The 15,862-nt window shown below is 45.7% G+C and overlaps 1 protein-coding gene across 4 annotated transcripts in view; it reads left to right on the top strand.

The window, feature by feature from the left end:
- Positions 1-15,634, top strand: part of LOC101484908 (axin-2) — a 33,915-nt gene extending 18,281 nt beyond the window's left edge. For all 4 annotated transcript variants that reach the window (XM_012917573.4, XM_012917571.4, XM_012917574.5 and 1 more), the window contains exons 2-11: positions 646-1,589; positions 4,124-4,264; positions 6,940-7,042; positions 8,846-8,986; positions 9,591-10,012; positions 10,098-10,247; positions 10,334-10,567; positions 10,703-10,807; positions 11,188-11,313; positions 13,834-15,634. In XM_012917573.4, the coding sequence (XP_012773027.2) occupies positions 757-1,589; positions 4,124-4,264; positions 6,940-7,042; positions 8,846-8,986; positions 9,591-10,012; positions 10,098-10,247; positions 10,334-10,567; positions 10,703-10,807; positions 11,188-11,313; positions 13,834-13,960 (2,382 nt within the window). In that variant the 5' untranslated portion in view covers positions 646-756 and the 3' untranslated portion in view covers positions 13,961-15,634. The remainder of the gene's footprint in view (positions 1-645; positions 1,590-4,123; positions 4,265-6,939; positions 7,043-8,845; positions 8,987-9,590; positions 10,013-10,097; positions 10,248-10,333; positions 10,568-10,702; positions 10,808-11,187; positions 11,314-13,833) is intronic.
- Positions 15,635-15,862: the final 228 nt, after the last annotated feature.

Below are 15,862 nucleotides of genomic sequence, written 5' to 3'. Positions count from 1 at the left end.
CTCCTAATATTAAGTGTTTCTTTTCGTGTTGGTAGTTTAAACACGTTACCGGTTCTGTGGCTTTATTAATGTGCTGTAATAACCTTCTAGATATTTAGGCGACTGATCGCTTCCACTTACGCATGGGCGACCGGATTCTCCCGCGGGGCTTTTTACCTCTCGCACATTACAGCGTTTTAAGGTCATTGTGGTGCAGATCAGGTGCAGTTTGGCTGTTCATTTCTGGGATAGTGAGGACAAGTGTGGAAGTGAGTGCGAGTGTGCGTGATGCAGGCAAGGGGTACAGTACGGTCGTCCGAAACAGATTGGGAATAAATTGGAGTTGAAGCCTGTGACATGGACTCGTTAGGAAAACACGTGTAAGCCACAGTTGTGAGAATACGGTTTGGTGAAGAGTGTGGCTGTGTGAGATGATTATTCTTGTAAAATGTGTTTTGATGTGGCAGATCAATGCACGTTGAGAATGTAGGCTGCAGTTGATCTCTCATTTAGATTATAAATAGATAAATGAAACGAAGAAAGCCTTTCATATTTCCTTTCTCTGTGAACCCGGCGAGGTTTTTTTGAAAGGGACTGTTTACTTGATGTCTTTCTTTGAAGTTCAGCAGGATCTGGCTTTGATTAGATCAATACTTTGTGTTTCAGAGTGAAGAGGAGCTGAGAAGCTCCCCTGCTGCTTTTAGAGAGTGAGGAGGATTAGGCTGGAGCTCAGTGGAGGCACGACGGCACTCTCACACGGCAACCAGAGCTGGAGCCATGAGCAGGGCGCTTACGGAGCACATCAGCAGTAGCTTCCGAGAAGATGCTCCTCGTCCTCCGGTACCGGGGGAGGAGGGAGAGGCGTCATGCTACAACCCCAGCAGATCTGCCAAAATGAGAGCCCAGAGCAAGGTTAAAGATATCCCCGCCGCCTCCGCTCCTCCCGGCTCCACACCGCGGAGGAACGAGGATGGACTCGGGGAGCCAGAGGGCAGCGCGTCCCCGGACTCGCCTCTAGTCCGGTGGACAAAGTCGCTGCATTTTCTCCTGGGCGACCAAGACGGCGCTCACCTCTTTAAGACCTTTTTGGAGCGGGAGAATTGCGTGGACACTTTGGACTTTTGGTTCGCCTGCAACGGCTTCAGGCAAATGGACTTAAAGGATACCAAAACGCTGCGAGTTGCCAAAGTTATTTTCAAGCGGTACATCGAGAACAACAGCATTGTCGCCAAGCAACTGAAACCGGCCACCAAGGCCTTCATAAGGGATAGTATTAAGAAACAACAAATAGACTCGTCCATGTTTGACCAAGCACAGACGGAAATTCAGTCCAACATGGAAGAGAATGCATACCAGATGTTTTTGACCTCTGACATATACCTCGAATACGTGCGCACCGGCTGCGAGAACGCGGCATACATGAACCACGGCGGTCTTGGCAGTCTCAAGCTGATGTGCGGATACCTTCCTCCTCTCATGGAAGAAGAGGAATGGAGTTGTAACGACCTGAAGGCAAAAACGTTAGGGTCTGTGGTCGGACTGTCTGCCAAAAACCTGAGGGCTACCGCTACCATCCGGACAGCAGCTGAAGTGCTGGAAAACAGTTGCAGGTAAGAGCAGCGCCCACCTAGAAGTGCATGCCTGTGTAATTACTTCTCAGTGCTTGTTGCTTTATTGAGCATTGCTTACTGTGGTCATGATCCCTCATTAGTTAAACTACACTGAATATGTGGCAGGTATTTCACAAATGCCTGCGAGAGAGGTAAAGGAACTTGATCAAAGGGTCTCAGAGGAACATGCCTGTATATTTGTGCCCTCCTGCCTTGCAGTTAGTCAAGGGGTTGGAGGGGTGGAGGGGCGGGGTGGGTACAAAACATCAATGCATCTGAGCCTTCCTTTTAAGTAAATGGTGTCTTGCAGGCAGCCCTCTGCTGGCTTGCTCAAGTTTCCTGTGCTTTGAAACCCTTCCTCCGGTTCAGGAATGAATTTAGACACCAAACCTCATGACTGTTACAGCTACATTAAACAGTATGATGTGCTATTGTAAAGTTTTTCAGCTTTTTTTTCCTTCTTTGTTCTGCTCCATAACCCATAGAGCTGGTGTATACTGCCACAAAATCTCATTTATACATAGAAATGGTAATAGAGAGTTAAAAGAACTGTGCAGTCAGTCTTATGCCAAGCGGAGATATTGTTCTCTTGGTCAGAGATGAAAGAACTGTTTGTGCAAAGTATTTGTGCTTTTATCTTAAGAGCTCGTCCCACACATTGTCCAACAGCTGAAATCTTTTCAAGCCAGGAACATTTTCAAAAAGTGGATTTTATGCATGAACCTCCATCAAAGGGTACTTATTTTTTCCACTCAACTACTTTGTCCTCACATCTGGAGGCAATTATTACTTAGAGGTTTGACAATGTCTTGTGGTTTGGTAGGAAAAGTGCAATTTATAGATAATCCATACTTTTCCTGTCAAGTTATCTAAACATTTAATGAGCTGAGATAAAAATTGTCTCAAGCCCAACTTTTTTAATAACAGTGTACAAAAATAATTGATTGAGTGCAATAAGTCTACCTAAGGACTCCCTCGAGGGTTTTAGCCTTCATGTGAGCAGATGTCAGATAACATCTTAGCACAGTTGCTCATTTGCTTGGAAGTCACCGTGTTGGGTTAGGAACCAATAAGCACGGGTTTTGTTGACATGTGGGCATATCCTGCTCTCCTGGTGTGATCCCCTGCATTCTTGTTTTTCACTAAAAGAAAAGCAGGGGGGAGAGAGAGCCCCTTTCTCCCTTCCGTCACCCACACTCTCCCCCTTTCCCCCTGCCTGCCCCTCACCATCCCTTTAGGTCAACCAATTTCCATCTCAAACATGTGGAACTAATTTTGCCACTGCACAGATTCTTTTTTCCCCTTCTTTTTGAGAAACCTCCAACACTAAACTCCAAAGTGATACAGAAACACAACAACAAAAACATCCTCAGCTCAGTTCCGCAGCTTCAACCACCAATCCCACTCTGCCATAGATTGTGTGTGTCAGTGTTTTCCTTCCTCTTTCTTTTCTGCCCAGCACTTTTATCTCACCTCTTTTAACAGAAAAATCTGTCTGACAGAGACTAAGCATGCTTTGGAGGGAGACATGGAGAGACAAGAGGAGGGAAAGGGGGGAATACAGGAAGGGGGGGATCATGAAAGAAAGAAAAGAGATGGAGAAAGAGGGGGGGGGGGGGGGGGTGAGGAGCCAGCTGTGCTAAATACCTGACTCTTTGCGTGGACCTTCCAAAGGTCAGGGTTGTGCTTGGGGCCTACGGCTTTAGTCATGCTGGGGTTCTCCTCAGCACTGCCGGCAGAAGGCATTCTCATAAAGAAAGGGGCCCTCCTTCCCCCTTTCCCTCTCTCCTTCTCACTCCCCCTCTAAAGCTCGTTCCCCCTCCCTCTTCTTCCCTCTTTCTTCCTTGTCCACCCCCTTCACTAGTGGAACAGGAATGCAACACAGCAGGAGAGAGTAAAAAGACAGAGAAAGAGAGAGACTTTAGAAAGGAAAGCAGGGGAGAGTTGGTAGAGGAGGGGCCCCAGACTGGATGATAGCGAGAGAGAGAAAGAGAGAGATAAAAGAGGGAGGGTATGGAGGAGAAAACACTCCAAGGAACAAGAGTGGAGTTTCAAAGTGGAAAAGAGCAGGAGTATGGCGAAAGAGTAGAGGGATAGCAGAGGAGAGAGAAAGAAGGGAAACGCTGGTGTTCATTCACACACAGCACGGCTGCTCATTTCACCCACTCCAACCATAACCACCCCCCAAAACTGAATGCTTGTATTTTAGGGAGGCAAAACATGAAAGAGAGAGTGATACTAGACGAGGCAAGAAAAAGAGGACTTACAGCTCCATCTATTGCACTGTTGTCACATTCCTCAGGCCCCAAACTCTCAGTAAAGTGACTCAGAGATATCTGCAGAGAAAGACGGCAAGACAAAGTCCAAGCAGACGCAAATCATTTTTATAACTATGATATAACAAACAACAGCAGGAAACAGCAAATAAACACAACCCCCATACCCCAGGGGTGTCACCTCTTTTAACTGTATTGATTTGATATCTAGAGACATCACAATAACTCTAGGCAAATGTTTTCCCGGATCATTCACAGGTCCCACCGTCGAGGAGACATCGCCAGCCCGTACTTTGTGAACTCTGGCTACATTTTTGCCCCTGCCACCAGTGCCAATGACAGCGAGATCTCCAGCGATGCCACAACAGATGATTCCATGTCGATGACAGACAGCAGTGTGTAAGTGTTTGCATTAAAAAAAAAAAAAAATTGGAATCAAAACCCGTTCAGTTTCATTTGAAACCCAGCTGGCTCTGGAGATGTAGCAGCTTCAAAAAGCTCATTTCCTTTCAACTCACAGTGGCCAAAGGTCTGGGAATTTTCTTATTTCCACCAGTATCTGAACGTGCCTGGTCCAGATTTCAGTCATCAACTTTCCAGGAAAAAGTGTAGGGGTGTGAAGAAAAATATTTGGCCTTGTACTTCAACAGAATCAGCTTTTCTTGGGGCCAGGGGACTGCACTGTTGCAAAATAATGGTCTGTAATTTATTTCAATTATCCTCTATGATTGACTCCAGGTAATTCTATTAATGTGCAGTTGTTGCTGTGGCCTCCAGGGAGATAACTCTGGGAAAGTCATTATGTCTGAAGACCTTTTGAAGTTTATTCTGATGTGTTACAGGCTGTAGAGAGGAGAGGAAAAAAATGAGAACGTCTTGATGTGGGTGGGGGTGTTGCCTCATTTTCCTCAAAGTTGATATGTATCCATCCCACCCACCCTTCTGCCACAACAGACTTGTTTTTTTATATTATCTAATCGCTTTTTCCCTTTGAAGAGCTGAAGGAGAGGGGGGAGGGAAATGGCCATTCGGGCCTCAAGACAAACTCATTGAAAAATGTTGGCACCAAATGAAAGAAGGCTTACTCACATGGTGGGTCGGTTTCCTGCCACTGGCCTCTGTGGCGTGCTGAGATCATGTGTCTGCGAGGCTTTCACAGGGGTTACTCATTTCTAGACCTTGGGACAAGACATAAGGAACCCCCCCGCCCCTCACGGCCAGGCAGGGACACCCCTGAAAAAAAATCACCTCCCAGCGCTTCACAGCTTCTCTCCTCCACTCTCCAGAGCCAATAGCAGGAGTGGTGAGGCTCGAAGTGCAAGGGAGTGAGAAAATAAAGTGCACGGAGTATAAAGGGCTTAACTGAATCGCTTTCAGCCTATTGTTAGGTGAGGGGAGCTTAGCGGGATAAGAGGGTGGCTGGCTGCTTTGAAAATGACTTGCACAACTGAATAGGAGATCCCCATAAAGTAAGGGCCCATGAAACCATGAAAGAGTATGTTTTCTCTTCTCCAACCTGGACAAAGCGCTCAGCCATCACATGGTTCGCTGGGGTGGGGACAGTTTGGATTGTTAAAAACATAGTTAGCGAGGGGGAAGTTGGCGAGCTTTGTTTGGGATGTTTTGCCTCTAATTTGGGGGTTCTTGTTAGCTCACGAGTTCCTCTGGGCTGTTGAGTTTTACTTTTGAAGAGTTTCCTGTGTTTCTTCCTGCGCCTTGAGGGATGATGGCTTGTAGTCTCAAGGGTGCAGTTTGTGAAGCATTGATTTTGGAAGCAGGCCCCTCTTACAAGAAGTTCGCTGGAACACAGGTGATATCGGCAGCCTGGCTTCACTGTCTGACTCTTCTTGACAATGTCACACTGAAAATCTTGCACAGAAATGCAAAAAATGTCTAATTGTTGAACAAGGATATGTGTCAAAGTCATCTCCTTTTAACAGTTCTTTACAAAGTCTTTGACATAGAGATCTTTCTGGTTCTTGTCCTGAGCTCTTGTCTCTCTCCGGCTCTCATTCGAGGGAACAATTTGATTGTGTGTCCTTTTATAGTGGTTAAAAGACACTGCAAATTTGAATCTCATTTCCCAGATAAAGAACAAGAAGAGAAGGATTTGGAAGGGGGTGGAAGATGGGGTGGGAGGGGGATTTTTTTCTTCTCTTTTTGCTTATATCTTATTTATGGATTTACTTGGACGCTGGGGAATGCTGCAGCACCAACTTCAAACATTACCTTATCTTACAAACCAGCCTTTTGATGTTGCTGAGATCAGAGGCTCACAGCAGAGCGCTTGCCAAACGAAGATGGCAGCGGGTGCATATGTGCATGAGTGTGAGATTTCAAAGAGGCAGCAGAAAAAGTAGCGTTTGGGCTAGGTCAGGCACTTCTGAGCAGCCAAAACGGCCAAGATAATTGGCCCAGCTTAAGTGGCAACTGACTGGAAAAGCAGACAGAATGAAAAACGGAGAATGAGATTCCCAGAATAAATGCCTAATTGTCCCGAGACTTCTAGCATTCCTGGCTCTATCTTTATTTTCATGTTAATATATCACAGTTTTTGCTAGGCTGCTTTAGTCTGTTGTACTTTCTGACTCTTAACAAGTTGCTCAGTTTGGTGATAATTGTTTTGCTTTTTGAATAACCACAGTCAGGGCTGACACGAGCCAATGTAATCTTATCAGTGGGGCTCTTCTTTTGAAGCCTACAGTGAGATGTTTTGCATATCCCTGCCATTGTCCTGGTGTGTTTTGTTATGTGTTTTTTTATTTGTCTTGGCTTCAAGGGATCCCTGGCCTTTTGATTTAGCAGTACTTTGCCCAGTGAGTGATTTCTGGGTGGTGTCAGTAACTTCCATGATGAGCTGCTGCCAAATGGCCCTCCTCCGCAAAGACGGGCTAATAGTGCTAATGCACCAGTGGTTAATGTAGAGGTAGCGTGACATGTGTGATGAGTATCGGCAAACTATCCAAAACCGGGTGGATGATTGTAGTCAGCGACTTCTAAATAAGGATATTTTGTGTGTTCTTCATTGTCTTTTATTAGTTAATGTAAATGTATGCCGTCTTTTTGTGTTACAGAGATGGAATCCCTCCTTACAAGCTGGGTACCAAGAAGCAGCTTCAGCGAGAGATGCACCGCAGCGTCAAGATCAATGGCCAGGTTACGCTACCCCACTTTCCAGTAAGTCCTACTTCCTTAAGTTTCGCTTCCTGTCTTAGTGTTTCTTTTTTTGTAATCTGGTGAACTCAAACTTTTACACAACTGACAGACAACTGGGTCCTAATCCCCTCAAGGAGTTGCACTTTATTTATGTATTTATTTTCAGAGCTCGCGTTGTGACAGAATACTATATTTCGTTCCCTCGCTAGTTTCACATTAAAGGCGGCAGGGTTTGCCTATTACTTTGCTTCTTCTTCTGCTGTTTCAAATCCCCCTTCTTCCCACATCTAGAGTCACTTCTCTGGGGCTGTTAATGTAAATGCTGTCACGTCTCTGTCACTGTAGGTCACAAAGCTGATAGTGTTGTATGTTTTCTGGAATAGTAATAACTGTACGGCTATTGAAACTACAATTTAAATTCCAGCACATGAATAGGAGACACATCACTATTCAGTTCCAGTTTTGCTGTATTCCCATCTTGTCCCATCAGTATTTGGGTCAGGTTGTGTGCGCTGATGAATTCAAGATATATTTTTTTTGACCTTCTGAAGTTGTGAAAAGGTTTAAGGAACTGGGTCAAAACAGATTGACACAGGTTAGCAGAGGCAAGAAAATAAATATTCAATTCTTTTGTCTTCATATCCAAACACAGGTGTGTGTTTGTGTGTGTGTGTGCGTGTGTGTGTGTGCGTGTGTGTGTGCATGCATTTGACAGTAATGCCCCCCCCGCCCCCCCACACACACACACGCACACACACGCACTTTTCTCTCTTCCTCTCTGTCTTTTTTCTCTCTCAGTCTCTCTCTTTTCCTTTCCCACTTGCACTCCTTTAATGTCTCCCTCCTGATTTGGAGATGGCTCTGTCTCCCATGATGCACCAGCCCCAGGCAGCGGGGGCCCCGTGCAGGGCTGGCGCTCCTTTGCCAGCAGCTCCGCTTGCCTTTCTTCTTCTTCCCTTCATCGTGTTTACAAAGAGATGAGAGGAACAACAAAAAAAGAGTCAAAATCAAGAAAGCCAGTGTGCCAAATAACAAAAAAGTAAGAAAGGGAGAGAGAGAAGCCGGCGCATATAGTTAAAGAAAAAGGAGGATAATGTGACTAGAGTACCTCTGAGCTGCCCTGCATGCAGCCGGGAAATAAATTACTACTTCCCCTCAGATCTTCCCAGTATTTGACTCCTCTATCCTCTCCCTCCCTCTTTTCCCTCCTTCTCTGTCTCGCGCTCTCCCTCTCTCTCTCTGCCACCATTGCCACTTCACAAATGTACGTCTCAATCCTCTTCTTTTTTCTCACTGTTAATTTTGTCCCCTCTCCCTTTTCTTCCCCTCTCTCCTCGCTCTCGCTTCTCTGTCGATATCTGGCTTTTATTCGGAGATTTAAAGCTGCATGTCCCTCCCACCCCTAGTGTGCGTTTGATGTTTGACAAGGGCCCTTTGAAGTGTGCTGACTTCAGAGGCTGCCTAGCTGATGGCTTGGTCGGGCTACAGAGGGTGCAGGCAGGGGGCCTCCCCTCCGAGCGAGACCAACTGCTAACCCGCCATTGCTACCCCCTTCTCTCCCCCTCACCCAGCAGCCTGGCACTGCCAAGGGCACTGGGCATGAGAAGATCTAGGGAGGGATGGGCAGCGGAGAAGGTTCAGGTTAGCTCGAGGGCAAGGGCATGTGGATTAGGCCTTTGGAATAGTAGCAGGATTTTTGGAACAAGATAGGATTAGGGCAAGGGCAGTGGATTAATGCACCATATTGCATCCATCAGAAACACTAAGTCGTTACACTAGCACACACTCTAAAGTGTCCTCTTCTCTGTCTTGTGTACCCTGCAGAGGACACACCGGCTGCCTAAAGAGATGACCCCCGTTGAGCCCTCGGCCTTCGCTGCCCAACTCATCGCCCGGCTGGAGAAGCTAAAGCGAGAGCAGGAGACTATGAGCTCACTGGAGGAGAGGCTGCAGCAGATCCAGGAGGTATGGATGCTCTCAAAAATGTTCTAAGTTGTGACACTTCCACTTACTTCCACTTACTGCTATTTGGAAATTGTATCTTGTATCCAAGTTAGCTCAGGCAGTGGTTCTGTGCTGCACTACAAAAGCCTTTACCTCAGTTTGAGCATGTTGAAGAACGGGGTACAGACCAAGGGATTTAAAGTCTGTCTTGGTTTAGTTGCTACTTCGCTTTTCCTCCATGTTCTCCCCCATTTCATCTGGAGGAACTTTCAAACTTATGTTTCTAGACACACTTGAAGTTCCTTCAAATAGTTAGTACTTAGTTACTCTCCAGTGGCACGTTTGCTGAATATGTGTAGTGCCAGTCTCTTTGTGCAGCACAGGCACACTCTGCATTATAGATGAAGCGCACCCAAAGCCTGTTAGCGAAGATAACAGTACGGCAAAAAGGAAACTCAAATCAAGTTATCCAGGCGTTTGCTCTCCCTGACTTCAGAGAACGATAGATATAAGTTGGTGTAAGCTGAGACATGAATTTCTCTGCTGGCTGCATTTCCCACATGTGACTGTATGAATGTTTTGTCAATTGCTTTAAATTGTAAAAAATTCTCTTTTCATTGTCCAGGAAGAGGAAAGGGAGGAGGGCAATGACCTTATAAGCAGCACCTCCCTCCAACACCCCCTGCTCCCATCTGCGAGCCAGTGTGAGGAAGATCCTCAAGCTATCCTAGACGAGCACCTTTCACGTGTCCTCAAGACACCTGGCTGCCAGTCACCAGGAGTGGTTCGCCACTCGCCACGCTCACGCTCGCCAGACCGGACTGGTGCTGTGGTGTCATCTGGCCACGGGCCCTTCTTTGGTGCTTATCCTGGGGCTTCTAAGGTGCTGATGACAGGCAGGCAGTCTACAAAGCACATCCACCACCACTACATTCACCATCACCACGCTGGGCCAAAGACCAAGGAGCAAATCGAGGCCGAGGCGGCTCAGCGTGTGCAGTGCCTCTGCCCTCAAGGGGGCGCCAATTACTCCGACTTCACACCTGCGTGAGTTTTACTTATAAGCTGTCCCTTAAATGTTTCCTGTGATGAGCTGCTCTTCCTCTGATGCTAATTTGCCTTCTTCCTCCAGTCGCTGCAGCACTTTGTCCAAACGGCCAGTGAAGGCCTCCGATGAGGGCGTGTCTTCACCACGCCTTCCTCTAGTTGCCACCGACCGCTCTCAGAATGTTTGGCAGTGGATCCTAGAGAGTGAGAGGCAGGGAAAGCACAAGCCACACAGGTAAGTGTCTGTTTGCACGAAATGATCTTTAGAAAAGTGCACTGAGTTCTCAGCTCAAGAGGCTGACCCTTTATTTGTTTTAACAGCACTCAAGGCCTGAAGAAGTCCAACCCGCTCGACTCCAAGACCCTGCCTGGTCGAACCTCCTCATCTTGGGGTGGTGGTGGCATTGGCAACGGGGCTCACCTCCGTGGCCATCACCCAGGCCACCCTTTCATTCAGGACCCAGCAATGCCACCCCTACCCCCTCCCAACACCCTGGCACAGCTAGAAGAAGCCTGTCGCAGACTAGAAGAGGTTTCCAAGCCACCAAAACAAAGGTAGGAAACCTTGTAGACAAAACAGTTGTGCACTTGATTTGCTACAACACAACACTCTATAAATGAAGTCCAGTTTCTTTTCTTTGTATTTATACGAAGAATATTGATTTGTCATTAATCTTGTGATTTTCACAGACATTCAACTGGAGCCAGCAACCTTCAGAGAGACAGGAACCACCCGGCAGCTGTCTTCCCCACGGGAAGCAACTCTTTAGCCAGCCCTGGAGTCCAAGCAGACGAGTAAGAGCTCTTTTATTTGTACTTTTGCTAAATCCTTTGTTTCTAAAGCTCAGTCTTTATTACTTTCACAATTACTTTCTAGTTTTCCAAACACCATTACTCACTTATTTTGTAATTCTGTCATTTATGAGTTTTCACCCTCAGATTTTCATTCTCCTCTCTTCTTAGAGAGTCAGCTTTGCTTTGTCTTTGAACTCCTTTCTTAAAGAAAAATAGGATTAGATGTGACATTCTACCTCTCTCCCACATTGCCCAATAGCCCCTGGTTCTTCAAAATAATCAGCCCCCTTCATATATATGTCAGTGAATGTGGTGGATTTTTAAAGCCAACTGAAAACAACCAAGTTTTAAATCTTACAATTTTGATTTTGCATGTTCAGGTCTAAGGAGCTGGTGGTCACCTACTTTTTCTGTGGAGAGGAAATTCCTTATCGCAGCATGATGAAGACCCACTGCCTCACCCTGGGCCACTTCAAGGAACAGCTTAGCAAGAAAGGCAACTACCGGTAAGCATGCGCCACTGGAAAGTGCGCACAGATCACACTTGCAGATACATGCTCGGATGTGTTTAGCGTCACGACAGGGCTAGTCATCTGTGTTTGGATGGGCATTTGTTATTGTGCTTTTATGTGCTTGTCTGCTAAGTGGGAGTGTGAAATACTGGAGCCTGATAGTTGAAAAGAAACTGGGCTGATCCGCTGTATTCGAAGCTTACAAAAATCGGGGAGGGGAGCAGAGGGGATATTCTGCAGCAATTTTTTTTCTCACATCTGGTACTGATTTCCATGCTTAGGCAGCCTTAATAAATATGGCTTTGAAGCCTGGGCCATTTTATTTTGTGCACAAAGACCATTGCAAGGCCCTCAAATTCCTCCTCCACACTATTGCATCAGGCATTAGAATCAAATGCTGGAGGCACCTTCTTCTTCTAATGACAGTTAATGCAGGAGAAATACCTCCTGTTTGAAATGATGAGGGGAAATTCCTTCACATAGTGAAGACTTAAGGTAGTTTCAAAAGTAATAGACAGTTTTAAAGAAAATTCTGAATCAGGGGTTCCACAGTCCAGGAAGTTCAACCTTAATTTATCAAAAAAGTTGTTCCAGTGCCTCTGAAAACAAATGTAGCCTTGCATGCCCGTGACATCAACATCAGGTTTTAGTCACATCTGTTTGTTAGGCAAGACAGAAGAAGAAGAAGGCCTGCAAAACACAAGTCGTTGCACCCCTGCTATCCCATAACTCTTCAGCGAGCGAGTGAAAAGGGGGGGAGGTGGGGATGAAGCGTCTGGCTTCAATGGCAGCAGAATGTGTGGAGTTGGTTAATTTGGACATGGCAGCAGTACAGCTGAGAACAGTACGCCGCAGCTCTGCCAGACGATATTGGTGCCAGATGTTGTGAAGAGAGAAAAATCCTGCCACATAAAACATGTTCCAATGGAAAGACTCCTGTGTCTCTCTGTCTCACTCTCTGCAACAAAGTGATGACTTTGAACTATTTGTGAGTGAAAATGTAGCGTTTTCTTCTATTAATAATTTTTAAAAAGGGTAACACGCTTCGAGAGCTAGGAATGAAACAATGAATTAAACCAGAAAGTTAAATCAACAGAGGAAACGTGTGCATAAATGTCAGATGATTAAAGAAAACTATCGCTGCTGTCGCACCTCTGCACGCTGTAGTACAGTTTTAAGTTTTGCAGCTGTGATAAAGCGGGCCCCTCTCTCTTTTATTTGTGTGTAACAATCAACATGGAAAGTAGGGCTGCATGTGTACATTTTTGTACGCCCCTCTGTACATGTGTTGTTTGAATGACTCTAAGCTGAGCTCATAAAACAGTGAGCCGTTTCCCCCTTTTTTCTCCTTTTTTATATTCTGAACACAGGCACACATGGGCAAAATGAGGCATTTTTCCATTACAAAGCTTATCATTATATCCCCTCCTGCTGATCTTTTGCTGGGTTTAAAGTAGAGAGGAGAAATCATTAGGAGCTCCAGGAGACTTCACAGTCACTGGAACCAAGCTATACCCTGTGAGTTATCTCTGCTTGAGAGAAGAAGAAGAGTGGGTTAGCTAGGTGACCCCTTGACCTCCAGGAGCCCGTCTGAGCAGTCGCCACCGTCCCTCCCCCTTCTAGGGTAAAGCCCCTCAGTCTCGGCACGCATCCAACCCATCACACCCACTCACCGAGCCAGGGAAGGCCTCTGCTCTGCTTCCCCCTGCTTTCTTCCCTTCCTGTTGCCTCTTTTTTCCTCTGTTCTCGGCTGGTGATCGGAAAGCTGCCCGAAGTGTGTGTGCATGTGCGTAACAGGGAAACATAGTACGTGTGTGTTTACGTGCAGACAGCAGAGCGCAGTCTTGCAGTCACAAGCAGACTCTCGGGCACCTGAAATGTCAACCTGTGTGACAGAAATGCCCTTCATTTGACAGCCAGCCCAATTATAAGCCATGGAGACACAGAGAGGGAGGAAAGGCACTGAAGAAGAGAGAAAAAGAGAGAGAGAGAGGCTAGGGGGGGGGCTTAAGACAGCGTCTAATTAACCCTTCAACTTTAATAAGGCCTTACAGGACAGAAAGGCATTTGCAGAATGGCTAGCAGTCAGGATGAACAAGTGGATGAGCACACATAGATGAACACGCACACAAACAGGCTTTTTCTAGCAGCTTGAATTATCACAGGGAGTGTGTAAACGGAGGGTTCAACTCTGTTTGCGCAGCGGTGTGATGTGGAGTCAGGCTCTACCTTTGAAGTGAGCAGGGATGGCATTGAAGGCTATGACTAAGTTGTTTTGAGCAGGATCCATTTCTGGCTCTCAGAGTGTGTGTGTCTGTGTTTGATTTGGACTAAAGGGAGTTGTGCGCGAGCGTGTATATGTAAGTAGTCGTGTAGGTGCCTCAAAGCGCTTTAAAACACGATGAAATACATCAGATGCATCCTGCTGCCACTCTGTCAGGTTTTGTTTGAGTTCTCACCTACGCTCCACGTTTTCTAATCACAAACCTCTCTTTTTTGTTTTTCCCTTCTCAGGTACTACTTCAAGAAGGCGAGTGATGAGTTTGAGTGCGGTGCAGTGTTCGAGGAGGTGTGGGAGGATGCCACTGTGTTGCCCATGTATGAGGGCAAGGTCCTGGGCAAGGTGGAGAGGATGGACTAAAGGCCACTTTGTGCCAACCAACTAATGCCCTTCCCCCCACCCAACCAAAAGCTAAATCACTTGAGCAAGAGACTGTAATTTACAAGAACACTCTGGACTCCTTTTTTTTGGTTTCTTTGTTTGTTTCTTTTTCTTAATATTAAGCTAAACAGAGTTAATATATCCAGCACAAGAGGAGCGATTGAAGGAAGACGAGCCAATGAAGTATGCCGAACACAGAGGAGGCGCTGCCCCTCCCCGACTTTCTCAGCCAATCAGCCTTAGAAACACAAGGGAATGACAGACCAATCCAAGGATGACGACGATGACCGGAGGCCAGTGGCGGGCGCGAGACCCCGCCTCTTCTTGAATATAACCACTGAAGATGTAGATGACTGTTGTCTTGTGATGTGTGACAGACTGATGGACTTGCAGGAGGTGAATGCGCAGCGCCACCGACCTGCTCTTAACATTACACTCCAACATCGTTACAAAAACGTCCATACGTGTGCATATACATACATGCATATATGTATATATACATGTATTATATATATAGATGCTTTTTGTCATGAGTTGAAAGTTTTTATTAAGTATTTATTGAAAATGACCTTCCCCCTGTTGTCCCCTCCCCCGAGTCTTCTTAAACCTGTGTTCCTCGCCCTCCCTTTTTTACAGCCAATGGGTAAGCTGCTTTGAATATTGGGAGAATACTGTGGTGATATAGTTTAGTGTTCTAAGTTACACAGAGGACGTGACGCTAGCCTAGCACTTCTTATAGCCTTGTAGCCACGTCTCTTAGCGGTGGTCTTGTCCGAGGCGCACTCCCTCCACTCTTTTAATGGTCAATCCCAGTCTTATATGCTGCTGATAGTTTATAATAAGCAAGTTTTTCACACTAGCATTTCCTCTCCCTCGTCCTCTCGGCCTCCCTCCCTCCCCCTCCTTTTCGCTTTGTCTCGATCGACAAAGTTCAATCTTTTTTGTTGTGCCTTTGTTTGTAAACCAGGCATTGCACAGGGATGGGGGGTAGAAACCGTTGTAGATTACACACAGAGACGAGACCCGGAGCACAAGTTGCACCACCTAATAATGGCAGTGTTTACAGCCCCCACACCAAAATGACTTGTGCTAACGAGAACCAGTTTGGGTCACCGAGAACGACTTCTTTGAGGAGTTCAGCTAGCGTGTCAAAAAAGACAAAAAAAAGACAAAAAAAAGTGAACGTTGAAGAATTATGGCTCCAATATCTTTTGAATGTTGTTACAATAACACCGTATATAGCAGAGCTCCTGTATACATTGTAATTATGCATTCTGAAGTATGGATACCGACACATGTGATGCACACATACACAAACAAAACACGTACAAACACACGATCGCTGGTGTTTTATGAGTACAGCACCTGTGCCTACATGGATGCCATACCATGTGCTACCCTGTTTCAGGGTTTTAATATATATCCCTTGGTTTTCAGAAGGGTTTTATGTTGAAAAGATATTTTTATGCTTTTAATATCCTGTAATCATGTTTTGGTGTTTTGTTTTTACACCACAGCCTTTTTTTTTGTTTTGGTTCATTCTATCTAAACTGTAAATTATACATTATATAAAGAGTTTCATTTAAAGATTTACATGGACCTATAATTATTGTAATTATTGAGAGATGTAGCCTTTATTAAAGTTTTATATTTTTCAAATGAAAACTGATGTGCTTGGAACTGCTTCTTTCCTGACTCAGAATAACTTATTTTTATTGCTGCGCTGTGAAAATAAGTCATTTTCACAGCGTAGCCATATTTTTCAGACAGTTATTTAGACATGATACAAGTTGACTGGAGTGTTTTGTCCACTTAAAGAAAATTACAGTGCTACAGTCGGTCTGGGACATGTGGTAATGCATAAACAGGGGCTGTTTTTAC

Source organism: Maylandia zebra, linkage group LG6, assembly GCF_041146795.1.
Source record: "Maylandia zebra isolate NMK-2024a linkage group LG6, Mzebra_GT3a, whole genome shotgun sequence".
NCBI classification, from domain to species: domain Eukaryota; kingdom Metazoa; phylum Chordata; class Actinopteri; order Cichliformes; family Cichlidae; genus Maylandia; species Maylandia zebra.
Note: the sequence above shows the minus strand (reverse complement) of the source record. Positions and strands in the feature narration are given on the sequence as shown.